General features: G+C 42.2%; 1 protein-coding gene across 1 annotated transcript in view; it reads left to right on the top strand.

Annotated features, from left to right (window-relative positions):
- Positions 1-17,380, top strand: part of LOC309491666 (WW domain binding protein VOPP1-like) — a 37,017-nt gene extending 19,637 nt beyond the window's left edge. Inside the window, exons 3-5 of the mRNA XM_082190713.1 lie at positions 4,382-4,459; positions 5,046-5,179; positions 14,943-17,380. Coding sequence (XP_082046839.1) covers positions 4,382-4,459; positions 5,046-5,179; positions 14,943-15,151 — 421 coding nt within the window. The 3' untranslated portion in view covers positions 15,152-17,380. The remainder of the gene's footprint in view (positions 1-4,381; positions 4,460-5,045; positions 5,180-14,942) is intronic.
- The last annotated feature ends 120 nt before the right edge of the window (positions 17,381-17,500 follow it).

The following is a 17,500-nucleotide window of genomic DNA, read 5'->3' as shown; positions in this document are numbered from 1 at the left end:
GATGTGATTGTGATTGTTGTATATCACTGGTGTAATGGTGATGATCATGCGCTCTAGCCTCTGGTTCTCTCATCAACGGCCCATTAGTTATGCTAATATAATGAAGTCACTGTAATGGGGCTCATTCATTTCCTCCGACCTCGCGGCTCGACTCAGTATGTGGCACAGCTTGCTCTCAGTGTGCGTTACTGGAGAAAATAAAGAAAACTAGCAGTCTGATGCTGTTCCCCATGAGACACACAGTATAAGGTTGAATACTTGATTTGCTCTCTGGTTTGACTCTACATGAGCTGGGCTTCACTGGGTCGAGCGAGCTTTCTCTTGATTAGCGAGTCTCGGTCATTAGCAGATGCTGTTGAGCTGAAGCTCTTGGCAAAATGTCCTTTGGTTCGTACAGTCTTCTTATTCTGTCACGTTGAAGAGCAGTAATCCCTGTTGGAGATCTCCTCGCCCATCACGGGACACAATACACACTCATCAAACCTTCAGTACATATCCCAGACAGAACCATGGTGTCGGCCCAGATCCGGCCCACATGTGGGATCCACGTGTACCAGACGAGCCGGATCTGGGCCGACACTATCGTTCTGTTCGGGATCAGATCAGCACAGATGAGCTTTCAGCGCCCCGTCACACACTCGACGCAATGCAGCGCCGGGCGCGACACAAGTGTGTTTTGCTAAGTACGCAGTTTTAATTTTCTCGTCCTGCGCCGCGTTGTTTAAATAGCGAATGCATTAGCGCTCATCTGTGGCCCATGAGCTGCTGGTCTGAGAACGAGTGTGTGTTCCGGCGCATTGATGGAGCGTTGCTATTTTGAGAAACTGAAATAAACTGAGCCGTTGACCGACTGAAACCTGCTCTAAAGTCAATGGCACAGTATTGTTTTGTTTTTTAAAGGGGTTGTCGGATGCAAAATTGACTTCTATATGGTGTTTGCATATAAATGTGTGTTTGCAGTGTGTGGACACAACCACCATACAATGAAAAAAATCCATTCGTTCTTTTTTTAATCTTCAGAAAGTCTAAACACTCTCAATAATCAAGCGTTTGGATTTTCTGACATCACTATGATGTCACGACCATGAACCCGTCCACGACCACTGACCACGAGTTGCTCATTATCATTTAAAGAGACATGCACCGAAACGGGTCGCTGTGAACAGAGCTGGTTTTGAGGAGGCTAGGGTAAAGGGTGTTGTTTTACACAACCATTGAGGAATTTTAACCAAAGTATGTTACAAACTTTACATGAACACCCTAAAGAGTCATACCAACTTGTGGACAATGGATGACTGATGACCCCTTTGAAGGGCGCATTAGTATAGCGAGTCCACAATGCGCTACACTTTGTCCCGTAGATGTTCTGCTTTAGCCTTAACCTCGCACACACACACACACACACACACACACACACACAGCTTTAACCTCGCACACGAGTAGATCCATTTCCTCGCTAGAGAAGCGTTCAGTTTTTTCCGCTTGCTAATTCCGTCAAGTAAATAGCGAATCTGCCATGGCACGAGCGCAACTGTCTTTTAAAGGGAATGGAAGACAAGTCTCTGATTGGTTTATTGCACGTTATGCCCAAAACACACAAATTACTCATTAAGAGAATAGAGACGACCCTTTTAGACCAGCGCTGGGAGCGCCGACATGCGCTCAGATCGTTAAAATATGGCCCTCTGTCTGTCACTTCACATGCACAGCTTCAGATTGCTCTTTATTCAGCCGGAAGGTGTGTGTTCTGCTCTTTAGAAAAGCTCACACAACAAAAGAAAAAGGCTCATCAAAGTTTGTCTAAATTTGTGTTGGGTAAAACATGAGAACTGAGCAAATATTTTCAGGAGGAGACTGAAAATGAAAGTAAACTACAGTAAAATACTGTAATACAGTCAAATATACAGTAAACGACCGGCGTCAGCAGCAGTGCTCATAGTGTAGATCCTCATGAGAACAGATTGAAGAGTGAATCCACCGTTCTTACTCGAGTAACCCAGCGACAGTCACTATATCTCAGTGTGTTAAAGATTCACATTCCTCTGTTTCTACAGGCCAGTGTTGGGTTTGTTCCCGATCACAGATGCTCAAGGCAGTTTGGACAGGGGTTAATTGAGAGAATCTGAATAATTAATGCTTCTTGGCCTATTTCATATTTCAGGTAATATCTGCATGCAACGGCAGCACATTCTTGAATAAATAATGCTCTGGTACATCGGGAAGACAACAGAAAACAGAACATCATTCAGATTAGCATTCAGTTAACATGAAGGAATAAAAGAGCAGTGGCAAGGGGGAAAATAGCATTAGCCGGTCAGTCTTGATTGTTAATTGGTTGTTGGTTTCATCAACTAGCTAGTCAAATTTGGTAGGACTGGGGGATATGACGATATATATAAATGAGCTCCGCCTCCTTTCAGATACCAAAATACCCCACAGATCATTTATTACAAAATTTGCCCCTTTTTGGGTGTGAGCAAAAACACGCCGTTTTTGTGTGTCTCTTTAAATGCAAATGAGCTTTAGCTCCGCCTCCGTTCAGAAGAGGGCGGAGCCTTTACACAAGCTTCAGAAACTCCGGCAATAACAGAACAGGCCAATCTCACTCATCCAGAATCCCAGAATAACCAGTAGCGAGTGCAGCCTTACGGAGAGACTCAGGAAGAGTTTCTGAATGTTAGTGGAGACATTTCTGTAGTTGTTGTGGAGTTACATTGATCATCTCATCATCATGTTTAACTTCTCCACAAGTGTCCACAGTTCCTGATGTGTTTATAAGACAGCGGTGACATGTTCTGGTCAATAGTGTTCAGTGCTCGTCTGTGCTCAACCACAGAACAGTTTCAGGCTTTGCTGGATCTTTATCAGTGCGTTAGAACTGGTCTCTGTTGTCGCGTGTGGAACCAAATGTCGGCTGGTATGTGTAAACGTGCAGATTAAGGGCCGGTAATATTATAATAAGATCCTCTTCATACGTCAGAAGGAGAGCGAAATCTGATCGGATTATTTGTTGTCATGCTTGCAGAGAAAGACTCACCAGAACACAGTTACTGGGTTTCACTTTTCACGTTTTCTGGGTTGGTAGAAGTAGCCTGACTACGTCAGACTTCCTACTTCCGCTAATTTCATTTCGCTCCTGTAGTCAGTCTGAGATAGCAGCCTATCTTTCAGTTTTCCACCGGCCTGAAAACAGCCGGGCCAATCAACGAACAGAGGGCGGGCTGAGAGCCGTGACGTAGACGCTGATTGTACCGTGGATGCGTAGATTTACTTCACATAATCTGCAGAAGTCATTCACAGCCATGATCACTTCGGTATTTCGCTCGATGGTTTAGTTTTTGCATCATACATGTGTTTACTGTGGAAGTTAGATGCGGCTGAGCATGCGCATAACACACACCATAACCAAACGTTATGTGATTGGCTTACGGGTAACCAATGATTTTAAACTTCAGACAAGCGCCCCCCCCCGCGCGAGAGAAAACACTTCTCTATTATGCCCTTCCAGACTCTGTATACGAAGCAAAGTGAAGTAGCAGAGTCTGGTATTACCAGGCTATGGTAGAAGCACCGATTATAACACTTACACACGGGAAAAGTCAGATTTTCATCATATGACCCCTTTAAGTCTTTCTTTAGTGGGCAGGAGTTAGTGACATATTAGAGTGATAAAGAAACCTGGATGAATGAGGAATAAAGAGCGGGACGTGCTTGATGCCGAGAGTTGTTTATAGTGCAATACGCCACAGATAACTCATATTCACTGTTCAAACACTGACAAGCAGCTTTCTTTGCGCGACTAGATGAATCTAAGTATTCATGTAAAGATATATGTCTTGAGTAAAGATAAACAGATGGAAGAATCAGTAAAGTGACACCAGCCTAATAAACCTGCTCTGTCATTAATGTTAATCTAACAACGAAAGACCGAGAGAAAATCACTCACTGCTCTCGACTGAGTCACTTTTGTAGCTTTAATAAATATCATTTATCATTATAACCCCTCATTATAACACATTTACAAAATCTTAAATCTTAAGTCTCTTCATCTGTCATTCCTTCACTTCCCAGTGCATATCCATGCTTTATTAAAGAAGAATTGTGATGTCAGTCAGGAGATGTGTGTAATACAGCAGGAGAGGTTGTGGAAGAGAAACTTTACACGAATGCTTCCATCATTAGTTAAAATCCCACAAGCACATATGATGTTCTTTGATGGTTCATCTCGCAAAATATTAGTATTCTGTGAATCAGTGGATGTATTTTCACTCCAGTTTCCCTCTGCTTCGTTCATCACTGTTCATGTTTTCCGTGATCACTAGTGGAGTGGAATGGGAATGATCCGATGTGTGTTTTGACGTGTGGATGTTCTGGTCCACAGATGCCGCTCGTATGAAGACTGCTGTGGGACTCGCTGTTGTGTTCGGGCTCTCTCCATACAGAGGCTCTGGTACTTCTGGTGAGAACGCCCTTTTACTCTGCTTTTCTACAGTTTCAATTGTGTTTAATTTCACTCTTTAAAATAAAGGTTATCGGCATCAATAGTTCCACGAAGAACCCTTTAACATCCATGGAATCTTTCCATTCCACAAAAGATTCTTCAGATTATTAAAATGTTCTTCACACTAAGAAAAAAAAGCCTTTTAAAGACTGTTCACCCAAAGGCTCTTTGGAGAATAAAAACATTAAAAAGGTAATTAGTCACAATTTATCTCACAATGACATTTATTCTCAGAATTGCGAGTTTATATCACAATTTTGACTTTATAACTCACAATATTAAAGTTTATTTCTCACAATATTGAGAATAAAATTCAGTGGCGAAAATTAGCTTTAAAAAGATAATTCTGACTTTATAACACACAATTCTGAGATAATAGTCAGAATTGTGAGATTAAAAGTCACAAATACCTTTTTTATTTTTTATTTTGTGGTGGAAACAAGCTTCCACGTTATCTGTTGCAACATGAAGCTGATTATTGTTGTCACACGTTTGCTTGATGAGGGCTGTGATTGGCAGATCGTGTTGTTCTCGTCTCTGATAGGCTGCTGCTGATGATGGGCGTGCTCTTCTGCTGCGGCGCGGGATTCTTCGTTCGCCGGCGGATGTATCCGTCTCCGCTCAGCGAAGATCCGGCCTTTAACGTGTCCTTCACCAGACAGCCGGTCAGCACTCCAGGTGAGGACTCAGCTCATGCCAAACCATCTCAACACCTGAAGGTTTCATACATCAACTGAGCAGAAATCAGCATGAGACCCTGGACCACAAAACCAGTCACAAGGGTCCATTTTCTGAAATTGAGATTTATACATCACATGAAAGCTGAATAAATAATTCATAGGACAATATTTGGTCGAGATACAACTATTAGAAAATCTGGAATCTGAGGATGCAAAAAAAATCCAAACATTGAGAAAATCTCCTTTAAAGTTCTTCATTTATGTTCACGATTGTGCTTCATTCACTCACAAACATAAATGCTTTATATATTTACGGTAGGAAATTTACAAAATATCTTCATGGAACATGATCTTTACTTAATATCCTAATGATTTTTGGCATTGAAGGAAAATCGATAATTTTGACCCATAAAATGTTTTGTTGCCACAAATATACCCGTGCGACTCGAGACTGGTTTTGTGGTCCAGGGTCACATATCTTCCCCAAACTCTGTCTAAGGCATCAGTCACTGATTGACAGCTCCTAAATCTCCTGAGATGATTACCTAGACAAAACTTCTGTGTATTTGTGCAGTTTTTGTGTTTATATGTGTAGTTTCACATCAGTCTCGATGAGGTTAGGACGCTGGCTATGTGAACAGCTCACTAGGTTTTGGAACAGAGCCGGAGTGTGTTATATTCGGAAACTACAACAGGACAAATCTCGTCCTTATTGATTATGATTATGATGCTGCTGCTACAAAATATGTCCCTCATCTCACAATGTGGCCTTTTTCTGAGCCAAACCCGGTTTGTAAACGCAGCTCCCGAATCCTCCCTCTCCATTAGTGTTGGTAAAGGCAGATATTACGAGTCGGCTCCTGCTTACAGCCAAGGCTGGCACTCCAACACACACTTGATTTATTTCCTCATCTCTGAGCCAAACCAGCAGAAAACTGCAAATGAGTCATTCAGTGTGTGAGCAGATCCGAGCCAACATACGCCACACACACCACACACACACCACACACACACACACACTGTCCTCGTGTGCGGGAAACAGGACTTCTGGACTGGCTGTTTCGTCAGCGAGTGCTTTGTTAGTCTCTTGCTGTTTTCATGTGTTCACTGTCAAATCAAATGTTGCTTCATTTGGCTGCGAAACAAGAGTGTAATTCAGATCTTTAAAGGAATATTCAGAGTTATTTTCTCTTTCTGTTCTCTGCGTCCGTGTCATGTTGGCATGAAAGCTGGTTTCTGCCACGGAATACAAAAAGGTTTATATCTCACAATTCTGACTTTATTTCTCGTAAGTCCAATTTGAGGGAAAAAAAGGCAAAATTGTGAGTTATAAATTTAGAATTGTGAGGGAAAAAAGTCTAAATTGTGAGATATAAAGTCGTAATTACTCTATATTGTTTTTTTTACTCTATGGTAAAAACAAGATTCCTGGAATTGAAGTTATTGAAATGTTTCAGCTCATCCCTCAGTTCACAGTAACGCACTCGTAATGAAACCCTAGAAGGAAAGTGATCCACAGGAGAGCAGGAATGCCGAGCTCAGACTTCTGTGGAAGGACTTACAGAAAAAAAGAGGTTTGGTACTTGAGCTGAAAGTGGCCTAAATTGTCTGTTTTGGGTGGATTTTGATCAGTTTTTCTCTCAGCTCAATGTAAAGAGAGATAAAAAAAGCCTTTCATGTCTGTTCCTGGTGAAAGTAAGCAGGTTTGATCTGGTTAAGACAAGAGTTGATAGTCAAATCAAATCAAATTTGGTTTATAAAGCACATTTAAAATCAAACTTGGTTGGCCAAAGTGCTGTACAGGAAAGAGAAAAACAAAACAGGGCAAGAAACATGAAAGTTACGGTAGATTAAAAGCACAAGAGAAAAGATGCCTTTTTAGCAAGGATTTATATCCAGCTTATGTGGAAGCTGTTTAGACATGTAGGGGTCTGTTGCTCCACCACTGCGAACGCTCGATCACCCCTGCATTGTAAGCGAGATCGTGGGACAGACAAGAGATGTTGATCTCTTGATCTATGTGATCTGGATGGATTGTGAAGGACAATAAAGTCAGAAAGGTATTTGGGGGCTTGGTTGCTGAGAGATTTATAAACAAATAATAACATTTTAAAATCAATGCTGTATCGGACTGGTAACCAATGCAGAGAACGTAGGATTGGGGTGATGTGATCTCGTTTTCGGCTGCCAGTGAGCAGACAGTTCTGGACCATCTGGAGACGAGAGATGGAAGAGAGAGGTAACCTGACATATAAGGAGTTACAGTAGTCGAGTCGTGTTGAATAAAATCTTTCCTGGAGCTCAAACAGCAGAGTTGGCACTTGCAACACCAAGTTTCATGGGTTCAATTCCCAGGGAAAGCAAGAATTGATAAGAATGTAAAAATGTGTACCTTGAAATGCAATAAGTCGATTTGGATAAAAGCGTCTGCCAAATATGTAAATGTATAAATGGCTTGACTTTGGCTAACCGGCATAGGTGGTAAAAACTGGCGCTGACTGTGGGATTTATTTGTTTGTTCAGTTTTAGACTACTGTCGAGATCAAAGTTTTTAACTTCGGAAGTAAGGTGTGGTGTGGTGTGATCATAGAGCTCATTTGGACCAAATTGGATAATTTGGGTTTTATCATTATTAAGCAACATGAAATTGTTAGTGAGCCACAGCTTGAGTTCATGAAGACAGTCTTGTAAACTCTTATATGTAGAGTTATCTTTGTGTTTTATAGGTATAGAGTTGGTATAGGTATAGGGTGTCATTCGCATAACCGTTGTGCGACACACCACATCTACTCATACAGTAATGGATCCTGAGGGTAGCATGTACAATGAGAATAGTAGAGGTGCCAGAATCGAACCCTGGGGTACCCCACAACTGAGGTGAGTCGCAGATGATGAATGAGTACCGAATCTAACAGAAAAACTTCTGTTTGATAGGAAAGACTGGAACTATTTGAGTACCGTACCGTACATGAGATACCAATCGAACGTTCCAGCCGAGATAGGAGAATCTTATGATCTACAAAGTCAAAAGCTGAACTCAAGTCAAATAGCACTAAAGCCATGGTGTCGCCAGCATCTGTCGTTATTAAAATGTTTTTTAAAAGAGCAGACTCAGTGCTGTGAAGGGGTTTGAAGCCAGATTGAAAAATATCAGGAATAGAATGAGTGTGCAGTTCTGTCGCTGTATAAAGATTGATTTTTCAAGAATTCGAGTGACGGTTTCTTGAGGATGGGAGTCGCAGTGGCGAGTTTGAAACAAGCAGGGACAGTCCCAGTCGAGAGACAGATATTAATGAAACGCAAAATATCCTAACCAACAGTGTCAAATACCTGTTTTATAAAACGAGAATAAAGAATATCTGGAGAAGAAAAGGTGGATTTTAGTTTTGAAGTGATTTCCTTTCATGTCTGAAGGGAGACCAGTTCAACTTGGCTCCACTGTGAGCAGGAGAAAGTGGGATCCATCAAGAAATGATGGAAGTTTTCACACTCAGTGGAGGAGATCAGAGTTAAGGAACAGTTCTGGAACAGTGCGGATTTTTTACGATGATGTCGGATATGAATTTATTCTTAGCTGTCTTTTAGAAATTATTTAGTGAAATATCAGGCGAATATCGCTATTTATCCATGGCTGGGGCTTGTTTTGTGGATAGATAAGCTTTCAAGGTGCAGTGGAGTCTAAGATGTTGGAGCATTTGTTATTAAACGCTTGTATCTGCTCATCGACATCAAGATAAGAGTAAAGGAGTCAGAGATGAGAGAATTATCGGCCTCCGAGTACATTTCAGAAAACACATGAGAATGCGAGGTTAAGGAGCGAGACCAACGAGCGTGGAGTGGTACTGTTGTGGGTGGTGCTGGAGGGAATGTTGAAAAGAGCAATGGTTTGTGGTCAGAGATTCATCAATTTCAATATCAGCCACAGACAGACCATATGACAGTATTAAATCTAATGTATGACCATGGCAATGAGTGGGATCATTCACCCACTGAACAATATTTACAGAAGTTAAACAATTTTTTGGCTAAAGCATTAGCAGAACAGCAGACATGAATGTTAAAATCACCAACTATTAAAATATGGTCATATCTAGTCAGGACAATCCCCAAGAGATCTGCAAACTCATTTATGAAGTTACTGGATGAAGGTGGACGGTAGATTCCGTAACAGTTTACAGTTTTAGAAAGTAAAACTGGATAGGAAGAGTTTAGATGAATTTCCTGTTCAGTTGGAAACACCGTACTTGGAAACACCGTACTGTTTTTAAAAATAGTCACAAGTCCGGTTAACCGGGGAGTGTTAACGAAGTCAAACTCCAGGGGAACCAATTCAGAAAAAGCACTGAGATCACCTCTTTTTATCCATGTTTCAGTCAGTCACTGTTAAGTCCCCGGCTTGTCTAGGGGTGTGGGACTAACAAACAGATATATACCCAGAGTGGAAAAACCACGGATGACTCAAAACATGTGTCAAGTTCATGTATTTATTTATTTCAGCCCTATGTAAAGTAAACTACAAAAATACTCAATAAAAAAGTGCAACACAATATACAGTCTCCACGGCTCCCACCGCGTTACTGAAAACGCACACTGAGATTGCCCGCCGCTCAACACGCCGACTTCCAGCTGATCGGGAACCCCGGTCTGACAGCTGCCTCTACAGAGTCACTTGACAGACGGCGTGGGGAGAAGCTAAGATCAGCACCCAGCAGATCGCGCTACAAACCACACAGTAATCCACACAGTAGTTCACACAGGAGTTCACACAGGAGTTCACACAGTCTGACACGAGCCGCCCAGGAAAAGTGAGAGACTCGAGAGCACTTCACTGGCTTAACTTATACACCCCACTAATTGCAACTGATCCGCTTCAGCTGCGGGATTCTCACCGCGTCTCCCCCCGGCGTCTCCTTTCGTGTCTCCCCCCCGCGTCTCCCTCCGCGTCTCCTCCCGCGTCTCCTCCCGCGTCTCCTTCCGCGTCTCCTCCCGCGTCTCCTCCCGCGTCTCCTCCCGCGTCTCCTTTCGTGTCTCCCCCCCGCGTCTCCCTCCGCGTCTCCTTCCGCGTCTCCTCCCGCGTCTCCTTTCGTGTCTCCCTCCGCGTCTCCTTCCGCGTCTCCTCCCGCGTCTCCTCCCGCGTCTCCTTTCGTGTCTCCCCCCCGCGTCTCCTCCCGCGTCTCCTCCCGCGTCTCCTTTCGTGTCTCCCCCCCGCGTCTCCTTTCGTGTCTCCCTCCGCGTCTCCTTCCGCGTCTCCTCCCGCGTCTCCTTTCGTGTCTCCCCCCCGCGTCTCCTTCCGCGTCTCCTCCCGCGTCTCCTCCCGCGTCTCCTTCCGCGTCTCCTTCCGCGTCTCCTCCCGCGTCTCCTCCCGCGTCTCCTTCCGCGTCTCCTTCCGCGTCTCCTCCCGCGTCTCTTCCCGCGTCTCCTCCTGCGTCTCCTCCCGCGATAGAACTTCAAAAGCGCACCGCATAGATAGCCAGATAGGTTTGACTGAAGCGGTGGTGAGAAAAACTCATAGTTGTTTAGATCGGGGTAGATCCCAAAAGGCATGGAATGATAAATGTTATCATAATCGATCAACGAGTGACAACATAAAAACAACAGAGTCAATAAAAACATTGACAGTAGCATAGAGGGCAGACGGCAAGCCACACACACCGGCGCCATCTTTGACAACACTTTGATAGTATTTGATACAGAGGGCTGATTAATGATCTGTCACTCCAGATTCATGCAGCATGTGTAATACTTTAATATTGTGGTCATGTTTTCAAAACAATGTAATAGTTGAGCATGTTAAACGTTTATATACAGTGCTGCACACAGTCCTACAAGACTTTTATTATGAAATGTGTTTCACATTCATCTTTACACATTTACATTTACATTTATTCATTTAGCTGACGCTTTTATTCAAAGCGACTTACAATTGCTATATATGTCAGAGGTCGCACGCCTCTGGAGCAACTAGGGGTTAAGTGTCTTGCTCAGGGACACATTGGTGTCTCACAGTGGATTCGAACCCGGGTCTCTCACACCAAAGGCATGTGTCTTATCCACTGCGCCACCACCACCACACATTGAGGAATGAGTCAAAATGTGGGATGTGAAAAATGTGCAGAGAACTGCGAATAAACAATGCTTTACAATTGGCAATGTTCATAGTTTCATGATAAACTGTTTTCCCAACCACTAAAACACATATTAGGAAAATAGGTCACCTTTGTATGACTTTAATAAGTTTGTATCTGTTCTGAGGGAAAATGACCCGAGTCATTATATTTGCTACTTGAGTGGAAAAATGAATTTAAAATCTGAATACGGCTGCAATTCCTTGGGTTGTATTGCTAAGGCTTTTATTTTTCAAAGCACAAATGAACATGAAAAAGGAAAAGCACTCTCTGCTTTATCTAGTTAAATGGAAAAACAAAATAAAAAGGGTCGCTTGAGCTCCAGTTTAAGCAAACAAAGCTTGACACGCATCAATGAGACTGAAGCTAAATCAATACAACTGCTAGAAGTCCAGTTTATTACAGTAAATCTGAAGGATATCTTGCATTCGGAAACAAATTCAGCTCTAAAAAATATGTAGGCTTCATAAAACACCATAATTATTCAGCAGCCTACAGCACTTTAACTCTTTTACAGCACAGCGCTTCTACATTCCCTTCAGCTCATTCATATCTGACGGAGCTGTCAACAATATTCATAGTCTGCATGTCAGGTACATAACCAGGAGTTTGTGCATTCACTGATAATGGTAAGTGCTTGCAGAAGAGCTGCTTCTTGAATGCTTTGATGGTTTCAGCAGAGCTGGAAGAGATTGGCAGATCATTTCACCAGAGAGGAACAGAGAGAGTGAAGGTTTTGAAAAAAAAAGCAATTATATATATATATATATATACAGTGCTGCCTGAAAGTTTGTGAACCCCTTGCAGAATCTGTGAAAATGTGAATAATTTTTAAAACATAAGAGGGGATCGTACAACATGCATGTTATGTTTTATTTGCTACTGTCCTGAATAAGATGTTTTACATAATAGATGTTTACATTTAGTCCACAAGACCAAAAAAATTATAATAATGATGTACCCTTGATTCCTAATACTGTGTGGTTACCTGGATGATCATGGCCGTGTTTGTGTTCTGTGATGGTTGTTCTTGAGTCCCTTGTTTGCCCTGAGCAGTTCAACTGCACAATGTTCTTCAGAAAAAATCTCCAGGGCCTGAAAAATCTTCAGTTTTCCAGCATCTTTTTCATATTTGAACTCTGTCCAGCAGTGACTGTATGATTTTGAGATCCATCTTTTCACACTGAGGACGACTGAGGGACTCGAACACAACTATTAAAGCAGGTTCAAACATTCACTGATGCTCCAGAAGGAAACATAATGCATTAAAGGGCTGGTTGATTATGATTTCACTTTTCTAACTTTAGTTAGAATATGCTAATCAATGACTAGAAGACAGCTACACATAAGATACATAAATTCATCAACTAACCATTCAGAAATGGTGTCTACATGTTGTCACTTCTTCTTGAGTCTCGCCATCTTTGTCTGACTCTGTTTTGAACATAAAATGCTTAACGTTTTTGATATTTTCAGTGCATGTCTGTGTGAGGTAATCGAAGCTGCTAAGAACTAGCTGTTGTAGCTCCGCCCCCTGTGCCGGGAGCAGCAGCTCATTTGCATTTAAAGGGACAGACACAAAAATAGTGCGTTTTTTTTATTTATTTAAACATGCTATATAAAATATATGTGGGGTATTTTGAGCTAAATCTTCACACACACTCTGGGGACATGAAAGACTTATTTTACATCTTGTGAAAAGGGCATTATACCACCCCTTTAAGAGTCAGGGGGTGAAAACTTTTGATGTCCTGGCGCACCCAGGCCAAACATCAGCTTCTGTGTCTTCAGCAAGCGCTCTGTGTGAAACTGTCTCTGTCTAATTATTGTTGTTTGTCCACAAGCATATTATATATCCAGACACGAGTATAATGGCGAGCAAATAGCATTTTGGATCGTGTGTTCCTCCCTGCCCTGGCTTCATTACGAGTGGGGATTCACATGGTTTGAGTTGTTTGTTTGGGACTTGCTTCGACCTATCAGAAGGTGACGATGTTTGGTCTGGGTGTGCTTTATAGCTTCCTGCCATGACGTCACCCGCCTCTACGCCATTGGACTGATTTCACAAGTGCTTCATGACGCACTCACACAGAGCGTTCCCACAGCGTCATCTCGACGCAACGTCTCAGTCCCTCTTCAGGGAACCGAGGTTACAGACGTAACCAAGGCGTTTCCTAACCAACTTCCAGCTTGGCACAGAAGTTCATTTCACATCCAAAATGCACTAAAACTAGCGAAACACTTCATTCATGATCAGCTCATTCTTACAGAACACTAGCAGAGGATTCACTCAGCAAACACACATTGGGCCCTATTTTAACGATCTGAAACGCAAGTGTCAAAGCGCAAAGCGCAAGTAACTTTGTGGGCGGGTCTCGGCGCTGTTGCTATTTTCCCGGCGGGATAAATGACTCTTGCGCCAGGCGCAAATCTAAAATGGGTTGGTCTGAAGTAGCTTCATTATTCATAGGTGTGGTTTGGGCGTAACGTGAAATAAACCAATCAGAGCGTCATCTCACATTCCCTTTAAGAGCAGATGCGCTTTTTCCATAGCGGATTGCTATTGTAACGGCGGATTTGCCAGGCGCGCGCCAGCAGCGGTTCACAGCCGAGGAGAGCAACGCTCTCGTCACGGCCGTAAAAGAGAGAAGTGACATTGAAATGGAGAAACCCACCCAAATTAACTTCGGTTAATTTGGGTAAATGTGTAAGCTAGATGTATGCTTTTATAATAAATTGTTTATCTATCTATCTATCTATCTATCTATCTATCTATCTATCTATCTATCTATCTATCTATCTATCTATCTATCGTAATAATGTATGATTTGCAAAAATGAAAACTGCTGCTTCTGTGTAGATGAGAGAATCAAAGTGCGCGTTGTGCTCACGCTACATTGATTATGGCCAAGCATGCGCCCTTAAAATAGCATATGAATAACATGCGCAACGCGCCACTGACTTTAAACTATTTTTTCCTGGTTAGTGGCGCAATTGTTTTCTAAACCTGCAAAATACCATGAAGGAACGTTTGCGCCGGAACACGCCTCCTCTTTGCGCTGAACCGCCCCCGGGAGCGCAAGTGTATTTCCTAGTTAACCGACGTGCGTCTGTGGAGGGAAAAGTCCGCTTTGCGCGGGTGCAAAATAGGAATGATACATGCGTCGCTGTACAAAGTCACTTGCGCTGGGTGCAAGATAGGGCCCTTAATCACTCATAAAACACTAACAGGAGCATTATACAATCATATCTTTTGTAAAAATGTATTTTATAATTCACTTCAGTTTGTTACATGATCCATGTTTACTTTACTATACAAAAATGATTCCTAAGTTTTTTATTCCCCCTTTTGAATGGATGGTAATAAAGCTGTAGATCTAATTGTTTTGATAGCATTTAATTTATTGTATGTGGAAATGTAGTAAACTGCTGTCTTATTCAATGCTGAATCATGTTAGGTTTCGAACTTCAGTTGAACAGTTTTATAAGGAGTATGTAAACATGTGTGGAACATAAATTAGATTGAATTATCTCAGTACGAGAGCAACTTTTATTATGACAGCAGCTTTATATCAGAGACAGTTTTTATAGCGCTAGTAAACCTTGACATTAATTCAATCCATGTGTCTCCAACAGTCTCTCAGCAGCCGGGCATGCAAGGCTACGTTGACCCCTGTGTCGCCATGACGACGGCCCTGGCCCCCGCCTACCCTGGTCCGACCCCGGCGACGCACGTGATGAGCTCCTTCCCTCCGCCCCCGTCCTACTGTAACCAGCCGCCGCCGTCGTACGAGCAGGTGTTCAGCGGCGCCGAGAAGAAGAGCCACACACAACCCTCGCAGTGAGGACACACACACACACACACTTCCTTTCGTTTGCTTGTTTTCAGGACGCCTCTTTCTTGCCCGTCCCCCGTCGCGTCGTCTGATCGGAGGGGCAACAAAGAGAACAGAGTCCTGATGGGATGAAGAAGGAATGGACTTCTCTACCCGACAGAGATTTGAGGAACCTTTCAGGATGGGAAGCGCTGGAGATAGTGGGAGTTTCAGATGCGCGGTCACGATGATCCGAGATGGAAGCGACCCTTGACCTTCAGGTGCTCCCGAACCATCCCGACGCCCAACCGTACTCAAGAACCCCAAAAGCAGGGAGTTTCGTACTGTAGACATTCTGATCCACATCATGCATTTGAGCTGTTGCTTTGTTCCAATCTACACGCTTTCATGGGTCAAGAAACTCTTTAATGGGCAGAAACTTGAAATAGATGATGAACTCACATGGAGTGAGTCTATTGAAGCCATGCTCACATCTGTTCTGGTTCACTTCCCCCATAATGCCCTGTTTCTGTGGACGGGCTAAGGCTCGTTTCAGGTTAAACGTCTCATTTCGTTAGAGTTCGTTCTCTGCTGATTCCTTATTATATCACTGAAACATGTGCAGAAGAACCAGAAGGCTTGACCCCCAATGAGAAATCTAGCTGAAGTTTATAGTGTTGTTTGGAGGGAGTGATGCATTTACTGCTTGAAAACATTCTAGCCTCTTCCTCAGCATGAACACGGATAACACGACACCGTACTTTAACATTACATTCATGCATTTACCAGAGACTTTTATTCAAAGCGACTTATAAGAACAAAAGCCATTTTTTGGAGCCAACAATATTTGTAATATCCAGGGCCCGATTTCTTTCACTGATCAAGCTTTCTATATTTTCCAGTAGTTATTTTACATGCAGACAGAGGAATCTCTTGAAAACTCTCACATTTAAAAACCTCAGTTAAATTAAATTAGAATTAAAAACAAGAAATGATAGTTTGCATGAATAAATGAAGCCTATTTTTAGGACAATTTAGGAACTTTTATTTGTTGATGACCATAAAGCGCATTAACACTCGCTGCTGCTCGCTCATTTCTGACAGAAACATTTTACTCAAGTTTTTTAGAATTTTGGCACTTGCTGTGTGAACTCACAAAAACATCACGGACACGATTGGAAAAAGGTAAATAGTCCTGGAAAAAATTGTCAAACTTTTTCTTTTTGTGCTAAAAAATTAGCCAATTAGAAACGAATGCGAGATGAATTTCCTCCAGTGGAAGCGTTTGGTACTGCGCCCGAACAAACTCTTACTGAAAGCTCATTTTTTGAGGTATCAACATCAAACTAAATATATATATTTTTAAACTTACAAAAAAAAACAACAACAAAAAAACATTTCGGTCATTTTGTTAAATAATAATTTGGGGAAATGTGGTTAATTACAAAAATGTCAATGCATAATTCCCCCATTTTCAAATATAATTACATTTTTTGGTGTGAATTACGACCCAGACATGTTCTTGGTAAGATTCACCCACATATACTTACTTAATGATCATTGTTTGGAAAAGTATATCAAATTTGGAGGCTATTTCCAGAACACTAGAAGTGAAATGTCAGTGTTTTTTATTTAAAATGTACTCGATATTAATTCAACATGTGAGTTATTTGACTGAGCATATGTGGAAAAAACAAACCGACTGTAAAGTTGCACATTCTGCATACTTATGATTAATATTTTGAATGCCGGCTGGTTAATATTGTTGATGTTGTGACCGTGAACAGAATGCACCTTCGGGATCAGGAATGCCGACGTTATGGGAACAGAGAAGGACCACCGGTTGGTCTATTCACCTGAACATATTTTCAGTGCATAAATTGCATTATTTATCACTTTTCTCCCTGTTATTGACTGGAAAACTGCCCATCATTAATAGGTCCTGGTGTATTTCGAGATATGTTTGGAAAGTGTTGTTTTTCTGTAGTCGTGGTTTCATTGTTAATGTTTTATTTTTCATATGCTTGAAGTGTTAACTATGCAAAGGAGGGATGTTTGTAAGAGGGTGTTTTGTTTAAACCTCCTGAACTCGTGATTGAAGAGATGTGTAAGGACAGCTGTGACATGTGACGTGTCCTCAGTTGATGAAGCGGAGTGTTTCCTACAGTCGTCGACACACCAGCAACCATCAGTCCAACAGTGTCAGACGAGCTGCTGTAATAAAGGTCCCTCTCTTTGAGACGTTTGCTACACCTTTCACACATGTCGGGTCGCTTTAATGTGTTACACACACTCATCTCATGTTGAAATGTAAACACAATATTCTAATATACTCACAAAGGGAAGTTATTCCATGAGAAAATGACCACGACTGGCAAT

The sequence above is a fragment of the Leuciscus leuciscus genome (assembly GCF_965113295.1).
Source record: "Leuciscus leuciscus genome assembly, contig: HAP1_SCAFFOLD_417, whole genome shotgun sequence".
NCBI classification, from domain to species: Eukaryota; Metazoa; Chordata; class Actinopteri; order Cypriniformes; family Leuciscidae; genus Leuciscus; species Leuciscus leuciscus.
This window is presented reverse-complemented; position numbering and strand designations above follow the sequence as displayed.